Below are 15,355 nucleotides of genomic sequence, written 5' to 3'. Positions count from 1 at the left end.
AAAAATATAAAATCTTTGAAAAAGATTCATTGGAACCTTACAAGGGATGAGCCCCAAAAGCCATTAAAAAGATTATTCTGAATCAGGATCACCTGTGAATCAGTATGAAAGACTGACCCACAGGTTAACTGGCAACAGAGCAGTATTAAGCTTTGTTGATATCTACTGTACAAATGTTAATGAATTTTCACATAAAGTCACTTGCAAATAACAGACTCATTGGAAACAAATCCTTCTGTAAGACTGCTTAAGAAAACAAACTTTTGTTCTTAAAGCTCTCTATGCTGAAGTTAGCTCCATTTACCTAGACACAAAATTGGCACGCATTTAAGAACAGAAAACTTGAATGTAAATAAACTCCCAGAGACCAGGGAGATTAGTTCACAGTCCTTGAAATGATAATCCATGTGTCACTGAAAATTCAACTCTAAATTATTAAGTTCAATATATAAAAAAGGCATATTTCAAGATGCTCTAAAGAACTGACATTTTCACACCAGGCAATCAATGAATAGAAGTATGTTGCTAACTTCTGTGTTCAGTGTCTATAGTGACACCCCGCCCCCCCCCCCAAAAGACATACTTCTTTTTTTTCAATGTATTAAAAAGTAACATAGTACAAATGCTGTATTATTAAAAAGAATCCAAATACTTCAAGAAATTAATGTTTATAAACAAGTTCTACAATGAAAGGGAAACATCTTGATACATAAAAAGGTTTTTTAAGCAAGATTTAAAATTTTTTACATCAAAGTGTTTAAACTTTTTCAAATGTTCAAACAAAAAAACATGTACAATCCCCGTAATACAATGTATCCTTATACACACGGCCTGGGTGCTTTGAAAATGGTAAATTTTTAAAGTCTAAATAATAGAGGCAGCGCTTAAAAGTTTTGTGAACCCTTTCCCCAATTAGTATACTTTCAGTAAACCCATTTACCATTTTATCTCACTGCGCATTTTCATTTTTGTTCTTCCTGAAAAGGGGAATTTACACTAACACTGTACTTTTAATATAAAAAAATACATTTAGAGACATTTAACTTCCTGAATGACTTCAGTCATTCAGTCAAACATGATTTAATGAGGAAATTCTGAAATTTTAGAATGAAATAGCTGTGGAAATTTACACTTGTATGTTCAATTAGGGTAAAACTCAAAGAGCATTTCACAGAACTTACACTTACGTTCTCTAAGAAGTTGAACAGTATGATTTATCCCCAAAGTTTACCAATAAACTTTCTCAAATCAAATGTTATTAAAATGAACCACTGAAATTACATTTTCTCTTTTATAAACAAAATACTATTGTATTTTAGACTATCAACTTGAATGTTTTCTATTATATACATAAAATGTGATTTACTAATAAGCAGGTTCTTGCAATATAATAGATAACAGATAATTAAAATATTTGCTTTATAATACAACCAATTTATATAATATAACCATTCCTCAATTGTTTAAAATGATTAGGAATTGTGGCACGTTCTTTTGTATAAATCCCTTTCCTCTTCATGAAACCCTGAGGTGGAAGGTTATTAATGTAATAACTGGAACCACAATTCTCATTTCTGTATTAGATTATAACTATAGGTTTTAAAAATTTTATAAAAAAATGTAGCAACTTGTAAAACTGCTCTGTACAGTTTTAACAAAACATTCCCAGACCAGCTTAGTCAAAAGGGCCTAGGATGACCCTATAAAAACAATGTCCTTTGAACACTTGTTAGTTTCGAGATGAGTGCCATTTTCCAGCTCTACTACCGTCCCTTCTGTTATCATGGTCATGTTTCCAGCCGTCGTGATTCCTATCGTCATAGAAGAAATCATCTCTGTTTCCTCTGTAATGGTGGTCAGACCCATGATCAGTGTAGCGCTGCTCACGGCTATAATGTCTATCTGCTATATAGGGATGAGAAGCCTGTCTGACTTTACGCTGTGATGACGGTGTATCTTGACGCCACTGGGAGCTTGAAGACTGGTTAAAAGTATGATTATGTGTCTGAACCGAAGGTGAAAATCCTGATTGATCAAGATGTGGAGAACCAAATTTCCCACCATATGACATCTGTCTCAAAACACTGTTCATCTAAGGGAAAAAAAAAAGAAAGAATGTTAACTGCAAATATTTCTAGATATCAAAGCCAATGGCTATTTGGTCACAGTTAACCAAACAAATAATGACAGAAAAGCAAAATCACTCTTGCCTCGATAAATCCTAAGTTAAACATAACTAAAAGTAATACAATAGCTTCATTCATTCCAATGTACATCTATAAGATATTTATACAAAACTACTACTTGCCCACAAAATACAACTTAGAAGGGAAGAAGTCATACAAAATGACTATAATATGAATCACTGTGTGATGAACATATAAAGAGCCATGAGCTCAGTATCATTAGGAAGAGCTTCATGAAGGTGGTATATGATCTGAGTATCAAAAGTATGAATGGAATATTTTAAGAAAAACATTTTAAGGAGGGAAGTATGTCAAGGAAACTGCACAAACAAAAACACTGAATGGGTTTATAGAATAATAGCAAGTAAATTCTGGCTGAAACAGGTTCTAGATCTCATAAACAGCAAATGGACAGCAAGGCAAGAAAGGTTTATTTGAATTAGACAATGGAAGTACCTAACAAGTAGGCTAGAAAATTCTGACATTATCTTGCAAACACTGAAAAGTCAAATCACCAGGAAGATAAGCAAAACAGTTATAATATTAAATCTGAAATGGTGTGTGAGATGGAATGATGATGATAAAATGGAGACAAGTACTAACTGACTAGATGAATGGTCCCCAAATTCTATTTATGGATATTAGCCAATGATGATATTCTTTAATGTCCTATAGCAAAATGAGACATATGTATATAAAAGTTGATACCCCCTTATATTGGTCTCTGAATGTTACTTTATTTCATTCTTGTATCTTGTAGACCTGTGAAATTCTAAAGGCTAGGGGCCACAAGCCAAGATTGTGATGCAGGCAAAGAAAATAAAAAGAAATGAATGCTTAAAAAGAAAAAAGAAAAAAAAAAACAACGGAGGACTTGGCAACTGAAAGAAAATAAAGATGAAAGCTTAAAATATACTTAAGATGTTAAGCCTACTCCTCATGGTGGTGATATTACAGAAAAAAAAAAATGAGTCTTCAAGAAGCAGTTAGAAGACTCCAGTACATTAAAGTATTAACATTAAATATCAGGGAGATTGTATGATAAAAGAAAAAAGTCACTCAGCATAGGGTTGCAGGAACAAAAAATGAATTTCTAGTATTTGAAACACATAAACACACACATCCACCCAACAACTGTTGAAGAAAAGTAAAAGTGTGAGATGTAGTTCTATCTATCTTCAATCTTTAAATGTGTATTTCAGGCCAGTGAAAATTAACTGTGTGATCAATCTACAAATATCATCCTAGTCTATCTAAAATTTAAGAAATTAATTTAAGAATTATCTCAGAGATCAAACATGGAGCAGAGTAAGTGGATGTTACACTCACCTCCTCCTCAAACCAAACTGGAATTACAACTAGAATATAGAGCAATCAACCTGTAAAATCAACTGAAGACTAGCTGAAGAGAAGTCTTATAACCAAGGAAGTACGGAAGAAGACACATAGAATTGGTAAATTCTGGAGGAATATCAGCTGCAAAGATTTCCCCTGAGAAGTGTGGGGTCTCAAACCAAAGCCAGGCTCCTCAGTCCAGAGGACCAGAGCTGGGACGAGAGGCCCACGTACACATCTGGCTGTGAAAATCATCGGCGATTCTGTCCACCAGGGAGGAGACAGGAGTCAGCTGGAGGCACAGGCACCCTCTTTAAGGGCCAACGCATAAAAATCTCGTTCTCAGCTACTCACCCCCCAACTTGTTGGCAGAACAAGTGGAATTTATTCTGGGACACAAGGTTACGCTATCCGCAAATCAGTTAATGGGATACACCACATAAACAAAATGAAGGATTAAATAACACAATCATATCAATAGATGCTGAAAAAACATTTGATAAAATCTAGTACCCATTTATGATAAAAATTCTGAGCAAAGTATGAATACAGAAAACATATCTCAAAATAATAAAGGCCATATATGACAAACCCACAGCCAACATCATACTCAACAGTCAAAAACTAAACGAGTTACCCTTAAAACCAGAAACAAAACAGGGATGTCCATTTTCACCTCACTTTTTCAACATAGTACTGGAAGTCCTAGCCACAGCAATTAAAGAAATAAAAGGCATCCAATTGGAAAGGAAAAATAAAACTGTTATTACTTGTAGATGACATGATACTGGATATAGAGAACCCTAAAGATTCTTCCAATAAAATACTAGGACTGATGAATGAATTCAAGAAAGCAGCAGTATACAAAATAAATATCCAGAGATCAGTGGCTTTTTTATACAACAATAATGAACAATCATAAAGGGAAACAAAAAAACAAACCCATTTACAATTGCATCAAAAAAATACCTCGGCATAAATTTAAGTAAGGATGTAAAAGACTTGTGCAGCATACTCAGAAAATTATAAGAAAATGAAAAAGAAACTGAAGATACAAATAAGTGAAAGCAAATACCATGTTCATGGATGGGAAGAATTAACACCATTAAAATGTCCACCCAAAGCTATCTATAAATTGAATGAAATTCCTATCAAGATACCAATGGCATATTTTACAGAACTAGAAAATTCCAAAAATTCATTATGAAACCACAAAAGACCCCAAACAGCCACAGCAATCTTAAGAAAAAAGTTGGAGGAATCATATCACCTGATATGAAAATATACTATAAGGCCACAGTAATCAAAACAGCATGGTACTGGCACAAAAACAGACACATAGCCCAATAGAACAGAATAGAGAGCCCAGAAATAAACCCAAGTATCTATTGTCAATTAATATTCAATAAAGGAGATAAGAACATACAATAGAGTAAAGATAAGTGTGTTCAATAATTGGTGTTGGGAAAACTGGACAGATACTTGCAAAAAAATGAAACTAGACCACATTCTTACACCATACACAAGAATCAACTCCAAATAGGTTAAAGACTTCAATGTTAGACTAGAAACCATAAAAAGCTTATAAGAAAACACAGGCAATAAAATTTCGGACAATTGTTGTAGCAATACTTTTCTGATATATTGCCTCAGGCAAAGGAAACAGAGAGAAAAAGAATCAAATGAGACTACATAGAACTAAATAAATGTTTTCACACAGCAAAAGAAACCACTGACAAAATGACAAGATAATCCACCGAATGGGAGAACTTATTCACCAATGATACACTGGATAAGTAGTTAATACCCAAAAGAACTCATACTACTCAACACCAAAAAAATACCAAAACAAACAAAAAAAACCCACAATTTAAAAATGGGCAAAGGACCTGAATAGACACTTCTCCAAAGAGAACATACAGATGGCCAATAGACATGTGAAAAGATGTTCAACATGACTAATTAGAAAAATGCAAATTAAAACCACAATGAGATACCACCTCATGTGTGTGGACCCAAAAAACCCCAGAATTTATTTATAAAAAGTTGTGTATTTATTCTTTCATGTTTAAACTGCAATCACTCTCCCTCTGATGCAATACACCCATCAAGACTTTTTTCCACAGCTCGAAACAGTTTTTGAACTTGTCAATTTTGATACTTTTTAGTGCTTTGGCCATTATTCTGTTTCACCTCTTCCACAGCAGCAAAAGATTTCCCTCTGAGGACTTTTTTCATCCGGGGAAACAAAAACATCACCAGTGGAAGAGACCAGGTGAACAGGGAGAGTGGGGCATGGGGGTCATGCTGTTTTTGGTCAAAAAGTGCTGAGCCCTAAGCAAGGTATGGGCAAGTGCACTCATAAATCACCCATCATGAAATGGGCAAATGCACTGAAACAGTCTTCAAAAAATAAAAAATTTCACTGAAGCCAAATGTGGCCTCTCACAGCAACGTCAGCTAGTACATTGATACGGATGGGTTCCTAGAAAACTCACTTAGCAGGGGAAGCTGGTACTGCAAGGGGCCTAGCCTCCAGAAGACACTTCTGTTCTTTTTGGGTCCCCCCTCATATACCTGCATATGAGCCAAAAAAGTGTTGGCTCAGATGTGGAGAAAAGGAAACCCTCATGTACTTTTAGTGGGAATGAAATTGGTGTAGAAAGCAGTACAGTACCTCAAAAAATTAAAACGGCAACTGCCTTATGGACCCAGGTATTCCACTTGTGGGAATACAACCGAAGAAACCCAAACCACTAATTTGAAAGAATATATGCACCCCTAAGTTCATCACAGCATTATTTACAACAGCCAAGACTTGGAAGCGGCCTAAGTGCCCATCAATAGATGAGTGGATAAAAAAGCTATGTTACATTTACACGATGGAATACTACTCAGACATTAAAAAGAAACCTTACCTTTTGTGACAATATGGATGGACCTGCAGAGTATTATGCTAAGTCAAATAAGCAAGTCACAGAAAGACAAATATCATATTTCATTCACATGAGAATTTAATGAAAAAATAAACTAACAAAACAGAAACAGGCTCAGAGACAGAGAACAGACTGACAGCTGTCAGAGGGGTTGGAGACCTGGGTGATAAAGGTAAAAGGATGAAGGAAAGAAGAAAGAAAAACAACTCATAGACACCAACAAGAGTATGGTGATTACCAGAGGGAAGGGGGGTGGGGCAGGCAGAAGAGTGTCCGGGGGCATAAATAATGATCAGAGGACACTTGACTTGGGGTAGTGAACACACAATACAGTGTACAGATGATGTGTTATAGAATCGTACAACTGAAACCTATATAATTTCATTAAGTGATGTCACCCAATAAATTCAACTAAAAATATTATCTGAACACTCTAAGTATGATTTTTTTAAAGCAATGTATGTTGAAAAATTAGCCTACCACTGCTTGTCTCTGAAAATTTTCTGGTGAAGAGAAAGATCTCTGAATTATCTGTGATGAAGGAGTCATGTTATCCACCATCCTTTCATACCTGAAAAAAAATAAGAAAACCAACATATATTCTTTCATTCTACAAGAATTTACTACATACCAACCACAAGCAGACACAGCTCTCAAAGAAATGAACAAGGTTATCTGCTCTCATGCAACTGGGGCAAGGATTTAGGCAGTGAGAGAGCTTCTAAGTAATATACTGAAAGAAAAAAAGAGCAAGTAGAGACGAGAAAGATGGGGGTCCTATTTCTGACTGACTGCTCGGGGACAGTCTTTCTACATAGACATATGCAGTAAGAGCTGAATAACAAGGTTACCTAAAAGAAAAACATTCCCACTGAGGGAAGGGCTAGTGCAGCAGTGAGCAAACTGGAGCCTGTGGGCCAAATCGTTTTTTGTAAACAAAGTTTTATTGGAACAAACCACCCTCTTTGTTTTTGTATTATCTATGTAGAGTTACAAAGGCAAAGTAAGAAACTGTATGACCAGCAAAGTCTAAAATATTAACTATCTTGTCCTTTATTAGAAAAAAAAGTTGTCAATCCCTGGGCTAGTGCAAAAGCCTAGATGGAGAACTAAAATGAAAAGGATTTGATAGATTAGATGTGATAGATGAGGGAAAGAGAAGCTATAAAAAAATAATAAAATCTACATATTTAGCTTAAGCAATTAAGTACACATATACAAAGACAGGAGAAAGGAACAGGTTTTGTGTAGTAAGAAATTAAGAGTTCTGTAAAATAAATAGAATTTTTAGGACTTACACATTATTCCTCACTTCCTGAAGAGATAACTTGCTCTACAGAAAAACTCACTTAGACAATATTATAAATTAATTGTATTTTAAAACATGCCTTTGGAATCAATCACCAATTAATTTGACTTACAATGTAGACCTTTTTGAGTTTCCTTAAATCAGTTACAGTATGTTAAGGAAGTAAAAAGTACAATTTTACTTATAACAAGAGTATAAAAATAATGTATACTCTAGCCTTTGATTAAAACTAAAGTACTTACTTGCATATTTTTCCCCCCAAGAAATTCTAAGGGGGGGGGGGAGTGTTTTTTCCTCCACTTAAAATATCTTTGAAGGTTCTATGAACGTGGATGGAGATGCTTCCAATTCCACGTATACTGAGAAGTATCTAAACACAATTTCAGAGGGCAAGAAAGGACACTAAGAGGATACCTTTTTTATACTACTGCTCTCTTACAATTTCACCTTCTGATTATCTTTTCATATCCATATCCTTTTCATATCCTTTCATATCTACTTCTCTCCAGGTCTTGGTACCACTCTAATCCAAACCATCAACCTTACCCCAATAACTTCCCTGCTACCTTGCTACTAACACCAATACCTTGCTACCAACCAATAGCTTCCTAATTGGTCTATTTTTACCCTTGTCCCTCCAATTCATTCTCCCATTTCAACCAAAAAACTCCTTAAAATACAAACCTGTTCCTTTTACTACCCTACGGAAAACATTTCAATGTTTTCCTACAGTTCTTAAGGTGAAGTCCCAAAATGGGAATTATAGCCTATAAGAAAAACTCTGGATCATTCAGCATCTATCTACCTCAAAATAGCATCTACTATTCTCCATTTTTCATTATGATCTGGGTACATTGTCCTCTTGCAGGTTCTCATTCATTTATATCATCCCTCCTTGTTACAACTTTCCCCAAGCACTTTCTACTCCTTTTTTAGAGAACTAATTGAAGGAATCAAAAGGTAGTCATAACATACATATAATATGTGCCGTCATCTAGACTTTACACTCCCCTAGGCAGCACATCATCATAGTGGCTGGGCTTGAGCACACTATCTGGGTTTGAATTCTAGCCTGCAATTTAAAAGCAATTTAAACTTGAGCAAGTTAATTTCCAATCTTCGTTTTCTTCATATACAAGTTAAGAGATAATAACCCCTACCTGAACACTGTTGTGAGGAATAAATGAAATCATAAACACAAAAACCTTGGTAAAGAACATGACACACGATAGGTATTTGTTAACTCTTTCTTGAATGAAGGCCATTATTATTGATAAATATCTCTATGAATATACCAAGAAAAAAACTGCCTCTAGTAAAATGTCAGCCTCACCAAAGCAAAATAAATAAATAATAAAAAAAAAATTAAGTAAATATAAACATCATGTATTTTCTGACCCTTGGAAGCTAGAAGGGATTTTAGAGATCATTTAAATCAACTTGTTCTACTTTCAAATGGAAGAACGGGACCAGAGAAATGAGAGCAGTCAAGATTACACAATTGGTAGAGGCAGACCTAGAATCAAATTCTAAACTCTTAGTCCAATAGCTTGCTTACTAATTGCAAGTAACCAATTAGTGGTCACAAATTAATTTAAATTTTAAAAGATGAAATGAAATGGAAATTGATTACATTGCCAAGTAATAAGGGTAAGTCATGTTTTGAGAAATTTTGTTTGAGTTATATACATGTATATATGGTTGTTGGTATGTCTATATAAATGAACATATAGTTATATATGTATCTATTTTAAAGGGACTATATGTAATGTATATGTCTATAGTTTCTTAAAATATACATTAAGAAACTAAAATACAGTTTCTTAATAATTATAATCCAACATAATAATGTTGCAGAAAAACAAAGAGGTAGGAGCACTAAAAAGAAAACCAGACACTCATTGTGTGTTCTGAGATCACTATCTAAGAAAATTCCTGATAAATGATTTTAACAATAGCTGAGAAATATTACCTGCTAGGAGATGTGGAGGTAGGGCTTGCATTTCCAACATGATGCTGTGAATATGTCAAACTAATGTCCTGTGAGGCATGGCTACTTCCTAAAATAAAATAATTTGAGAAATGCTTCTTAATAAAAAATTGTTTCCCCCACCCCAAATCACTCCAAAAGGTAGACATGGGCTCAAAACAAAACCTCAGATTTTGGTAGACTGCTTTACAGTTTCATCAGAGTGAAAATTCTATTTAATGGCAGATACATCCAAAACAAATGGTCCCAAATAGGCTAATATCTAATGTATAAATACCCACTCTGGCCATAATATTTGATCCTCACACTACATTGTAAGACTGGATGCAAAGTTTCATCCCCACATGATCAAGAATCAAAACTTACAAAAGTAAATTACAAAGAAGCCAGGAAAAGTACTTTCAGATAGTGATTCTTGCTCCCTTCTAACAATAAAATTTATGTTTTCACTAATCCAAACTGAAATTTTAAACTCAGTTTTAAAATTACAACTTTCAAAATCCATGTTGTCAATGTTACCGCATTTTCAGGAATACTATTTACTATTCACAAATCTTACAGTATTTTCATCCAAAAAGGATTCTTTAAAACTGAATAATAAAATTAAAAACAAAAAATTAAAAAGCAACTAATAATCCCTCTGGCCAAACACCACCATCAAATAGTGAGTTACCTGATCTAAACTGAATTTTGATAGGCCTTCCAAAAAGTTTGATTCCATTAAGTAGATTCATTGCATAAGGAACTGATACTTCATGTTTGAAATTCACAAATGCAAACTGCTTTGGTTTGCCATCCTTATCTTTTGGAATTTTCACTTTTATTACTGGCCCAGCCTATAGATAAAAAAAGAGTTTACAATTTAAATAAGGCAATTTCAGAGAAATACTCAAATTTTACAAAGTTTAAAAATAAAAGAAATGTAATCAGGAACTCTAAAAATAGATAGACACAGATTTCCATCTCCATTAGAATAGAGACTACAGATATAACTAAACATTAACTTATTTGGGGGAAGGGAGCCCATAAGGCACTAGAAACACAATCAGTGAATTTACATTTCTGAGCACTTTATGACTTTAACCAAGTGACCAACATCCATCATCTTTCCCCTGTTTATAAACAGTGGTATTCTTGGGCCAAAAATTCACTTCTGTATGGACTAATCAACTTACCAGTGGTTGGAGAATGGAACTGGAGGAAAGAGGATACTTGGAATTTTTAACATATTGTAATACAGATTTACGTATTGCTACGCTTCTACGGAGTATTTATGAGCCTTTTAAAGTATCTTAATGCTGCAATTTTGTAAGAAACTTACATGGAAAAGAGATACTGACAAGGAAATTCAAATGTAACTTGTCAAGACAACAGAAGACAAACTGTCCTAAGAGGAAAATAAAAAAAGGAGAAATAGAAAAAACACTGGTCTATATAAATGTCTACTCACTACGGTGCACACCTGGAACTAACATGTTATTGTACGTCATCTGTAATTAAAAAGTTAATTTAGAAAAAAACTGCTCAAGAAACCCACGTGTATTGTGCCCCTTTAAAACCCCTGAATCTTTATCTCCGGAATGTTCCCTCGAGGACCCCTCCACCACGTTTAGTCCTCAGCTTCGGCGTGACTAGGGTTCTTTTAATTAGGCGACACCCACCCAACACCTAAACGCGACCCTCCGGCCCGACCGGCCAACTGAAGGGTGCCCGGACGGACAGCCACGTTTGCACGAAAAAACCGGGGATAGCAATTGGACTGGGCCGTAGACGAGCGGAAAACGAAAAGGCTGATCCCAAAAGCTTACCTGGTGGAAAAGCTCGAAAAGGAGCTCCTCTGTCACTTTAGTTTCTAGGTTGCCCACAAAAAGAGTACGATCTGCTTCCGCCGCCGCCCCCATCGCAGCGTCGCCCCCTCCCTAAAGAGGCCTAAGGGTCGCCGCGGACGCACCCACTACGCACTCACGAAAACTCACGTCATCGCGCTTCCAGGCGTCACAGACGTAAACGTCAACCACGCTCGCTCTCAGCCGGCGTCGACTAGCGCAGATGGAGTGCGCATGCTCGCGAGGAGAGTGCTGGTTAAAGGCAGCTTCTTGAGTGGCTGCGCAGCTGGTAACATGGCTTGCTGTGTAGCTGGTCTCGGTTCTGCTGAACTGACCAGGGGAGCTGCTGTGGGTCTCCCTTGACCAAGCGACGTTAAGGCAGATACAGCGGGTAGTGTTTGAAGATGGCCCTAAACTCTGGGTTCCTGTGTGCAGGCGATCAAAGGAAGAGGGTGACCTACTGTTCTTCCCACGGCGACCTTAGCCCTTCAGCCTTGGCGTTGGCCCTGGTCTCTGGAGACAGCTTCCTCGTGGCTATACCCAACGCGTTTCATCCAGGACCTAGACCTCGGCTGGTGGTACGGCGGCAAAGCGTTCGGATCGAGAGACGTCGGATTACTGGTGGAAGCTGGAGCCCCCTGCGCTTTTTAAAGGGAGTGGACCCTGATGAGCGGAGCCGCAGCGGTAGGGCGAGATTTTCGCCTTACCCGACCCCTGGGTTTAAACTGGCTATGTTAAGTGTCTGACCGCCTTTGGAGGTGTTACCGCAGCCCAGCTTTGCTTTTAAAACGAACACCTGCCCTGCCCTTCAATTAGCTTGAGAACAAAGCCTCTCAAATCCTTTCTTGATGCAGTCGCTGTCTTATTTTTAGAAGGATGTATTTTTTTAATATAAAAATATGTAAACGTCCTGTTAATATAGCCTAGGACAAAGGAAAATTTTACTATTGCTAAATTCAGATGGTTTTAAGCGGCCAGAATGATTAGTTCGGGAAGGAGGTAGATATTTTTTCTTAGTCACAAAGCTGAGCTCTTGGGACCGCCTGCCTAGAGGTCAACAATCCTTTTCACCCGTTGTGCACTCCCTTCCAACAACGGCTCCAGATTTCTCTGCTCTCCACAGTCTTAACCTCCCTTCCGTTGAATTACAAGTCTCAAAGGAGGGGAATCTACTTTGAGACTCGTAATTGAGCTTTCTTAACTGCCTATTTATACCACACATTATTCCCTTTACTTTTACTTCTGTTGATGAAAAAGAAATGCTTCCATTTATCTCTCTGGTTTATCTTTCCTCCCAGTGTCACAATAGTCTCGACCTTGACATTTACACTCTTCCATCTCCCTCCTCGTTTTCAAAAGGAATATCTACAAACTTCAGTCTCAACCATACTAAAAACAAGAGCAAAACCTAAACCTTGCTGCTCTTTCAAATTATTAAATCAATTTACACTTCTTTCTTTACCAAAGGCTCCAAATGAATTTTTGCACTTATATTTGTCATTTTATTGTTTCCATTCAGTCCCAGCTTCCTTAATCCCAATCTGTTGTCCCAAAATAAACAGAAATTGGTCTTACAGTATCCTAGCATCTTTCTTGGACTTTCTTGTTTGTCTTAATTCATTCAACCATTCCATAATATATGAAAATCTCTGTGGTAATTACACACTGTGGATGAGCTTGGCACAGGCTTGCCATCAAGGAGATCAAGGAGTATACTCTTGGAGAGGCTAATAAATCAATAGGTAATCTCCACACTAGAATATTCATTAGCTGCAGTGATAATAAGCACTGGTTACAATGGCTTTCCATAATACTGTGCTATCATGTTCTCTTACCTGGCTTGTCACTCCTTATTGGCTAATTTTGTTCTAACCATGCATTCCTCAAGAGTGGTATTGGGGGAGAAAGTGGTTTTGTTAAGTGCCAACTCTTCGTGTCTGTCATTCTGTTCAAACAGCCAAATTACCACGGAGCACACAGAACTGGATCGTTAGAACTACATCTTAAGGAGAATGTTGGGAGAGGTCTGAAAGCCAGGTCATAGAGAAATGCTTGAAAGAATAAGGGTAGCTACCTTTTACTGAATGCTGTTTGCAAGGCAGTGTGCTAAGGGCTTTTATTCAGTGTTTATTCAGATATTCATGGAGAATTTATTCTGTGCCTGCTACTTCCTGTGCTAGGCACTTAGAATAAAGTGAACAAGATAGATAAGGTTGCTGCTTTTATGGATCTTTATATATATCATTTTTCACAACAGCTCATAAGAGATGTATTATACGTTCATTTCTTTAGCTGAGAAACCAAGGCAGAGAGATGAAGCTTTCCAAGGTCATTCAGCTAGTAAAGGATAGAAGCTTGCAACCTTTCAACCTGAATTTCTCATTTGAACCATGTGACCCAAGTATGATTTGAATGACTGTTTTCTCAATTCTCCCAAGGGTATACTATTCTAAAAAGATATTATTTAGATATCTAAAAAGATGTTAATTTATAATATATGATGGATGTCTTACACTGGTCATTAGGATAATCCATGGTTGAGAAAGGAATCCCAAAATTCTAAGCAAAGAGTTTTAGACTGGGAAAGATAATAAAATTAAAGATGAAGATAAAAGATTTTTATAAAACTTAAAGATGCCTAACACTAGAAAATACCACCTAATAAGGTAATGAGTTAACTGCCCAAAGTTCAGATAGAGGGTACATTCTGTCAAGTGTAAATAGGACTGACTGACTTTCAGTTCTTTCCCATTTAACCTATAACTGGAAAAGAATTTTTGGTTAAAATTTAAAATGGGGAATTGAGAGAGAAGAGAAAAATGGGCTATAATGCATAGGATGACCATATTTACTGTGCAAATCCAGACCCTCTACAGTGGAAAAGGTGCTATCAGTTAAGGGGGGCAACAACAGTCATATTAGGGCTGTCCCAGGCAGATTTCCTGGATGACTTCATGTACCTAAGGAGAGGGTACAATGTGAAATATGCCTTTGAAGAATATTTAGCTTCAGGGAAAGGAGGCTGAGATTTGCAAATGAAGGAACAGAAGTCTGGCATAAAAGTGCATGAGGAAGGGAGGACCTATTTGTTTGTTCTGGTGTAAATGATCATTAGGAGTAGGGCTTTGATTGGATGATAGTGTACATGTGCAAGAAAAAGATAGTGTGAAAAAAGAAAATGTGTTTTGTTTGACAAGAGGAGAATTTTGTTCACACAAATGCCCATCATTTTAAATCTGAAGTAATGAATGCTTAAATTCTCCTTGTTCTTAACACCTTCACTAGAGTCCAAGCTATAATGTGTTCCTAGAGTCACAAAGACTGTATTGTGAAAGCAAGAACCAACATAAACTTCTTCAAATGAAATTACATAAAGCAGGGACAACTAACTTTTCCCAAGAGCAGTCCATGTTATTATGAATTCGTGTGCAAAATAAATTTTTTATTTAATGTCAATGGTTAAGTATAGTATAATGTCATTTTAAAATAGATGAATTTTCCAAGATTAATTTTTAAAAATCCAAAAATGTATACTTCTGTACATTTTTAAAAACCATTGTAACTTCCTGTTTGGGGGGTTTGCCCCTTATTTATTACATCACATAAGCAACTGCCCAGCATGTGTTGAAGTGGAGTCCTATTAGAATATTACTTTCTCTATGCAGCAGCACTAAAACTCTTTAAAATTTAGAATGCACATTTGGGATATAGAAAAAAAGGAGGCCAATGAGACTGTTTTCCCTCAGTAGCCAGATTTGATGATAATCCTAATT

At 36.2% G+C, this 15,355-nt stretch overlaps 2 protein-coding genes across 3 annotated transcripts; one reads left to right on the top strand and one right to left on the bottom strand.

The window, feature by feature from the left end:
* Window positions 1-583: 583 nt before the first annotated feature.
* Window positions 584-11,755, bottom strand: RBM7 (RNA binding motif protein 7). Of its 2 annotated transcripts, XM_024570966.3 has the most exons (5): window positions 11,565-11,755; window positions 10,430-10,592; window positions 9,739-9,826; window positions 6,938-7,028; window positions 653-2,092 (listed from the first exon to the last, which is right to left on the bottom strand). In XM_024570966.3, the coding sequence occupies exons 1-5, from the start codon at window positions 11,655-11,657 to the stop codon at window positions 1,730-1,732; spliced, it is 798 nt and encodes a 265-aa protein (XP_024426734.2). In that variant the 5' UTR covers window positions 11,658-11,755; the 3' UTR covers window positions 653-1,729. The 2 variants fall into 2 exon arrangements, with proteins under 2 accessions (XP_045060034.2, XP_024426734.2); XM_045204099.2 differs by lacking the exons at window positions 9,739-9,826; window positions 10,430-10,592 and having other exon boundaries at window positions 584-2,092; window positions 11,565-11,702.
* Window positions 11,756-11,803: 48 nt separating this feature from the next.
* C5H11orf71 (chromosome 5 C11orf71 homolog) lies at window positions 11,804-13,161 on the top strand. Its single transcript, XM_024570976.4, has one exon. The coding sequence runs from the start codon at window positions 11,987-11,989 to the stop codon at window positions 12,326-12,328; it is 342 nt and encodes a 113-aa protein (XP_024426744.2). The 5' UTR covers window positions 11,804-11,986; the 3' UTR covers window positions 12,329-13,161.
* The last annotated feature ends 2,194 nt before the right edge of the window (window positions 13,162-15,355 follow it).

The sequence above is a fragment of the Desmodus rotundus genome, chromosome 5 (assembly GCF_022682495.2).
Source record: "Desmodus rotundus isolate HL8 chromosome 5, HLdesRot8A.1, whole genome shotgun sequence".
Lineage (NCBI taxonomy): Eukaryota > Metazoa > Chordata > Mammalia > Chiroptera > Phyllostomidae > Desmodus > Desmodus rotundus.
Note: the sequence above shows the minus strand (reverse complement) of the source record. Positions and strands in the feature narration are given on the sequence as shown.

What these genes read in the sequence shown, in the direction of transcription:
- RBM7 (XM_024570966.3), bottom strand. Translation starts at nt 11,657, where the DNA reads ATGGGGGCGGCGGCGGAAGCAGATCGTACTCTTTTTGTGGGCAACCTA. An exon ending in TTTTCGAGCTTTTCCACCAG is followed by an intron (nt 10,593 to 11,564) that starts GTAAGCTTTTGG and finishes TTTTATCTATAG; the next exon opens with GCTGGGCCAGTAATAAAAGT. An exon ending in ATTTTCAGAGACAAGCAGTG is followed by an intron (nt 2,093 to 6,937) that starts GTAGGCTAATTT and finishes TTTTTCCCTTAG; the next exon opens with ATGAACAGTGTTTTGAGACA.
- C5H11orf71 (XM_024570976.4), top strand. Translation starts at nt 11,987, where the DNA reads ATGGCCCTAAACTCTGGGTTCCTGTGTGCAGGCGATCAAAGGAAGAGG.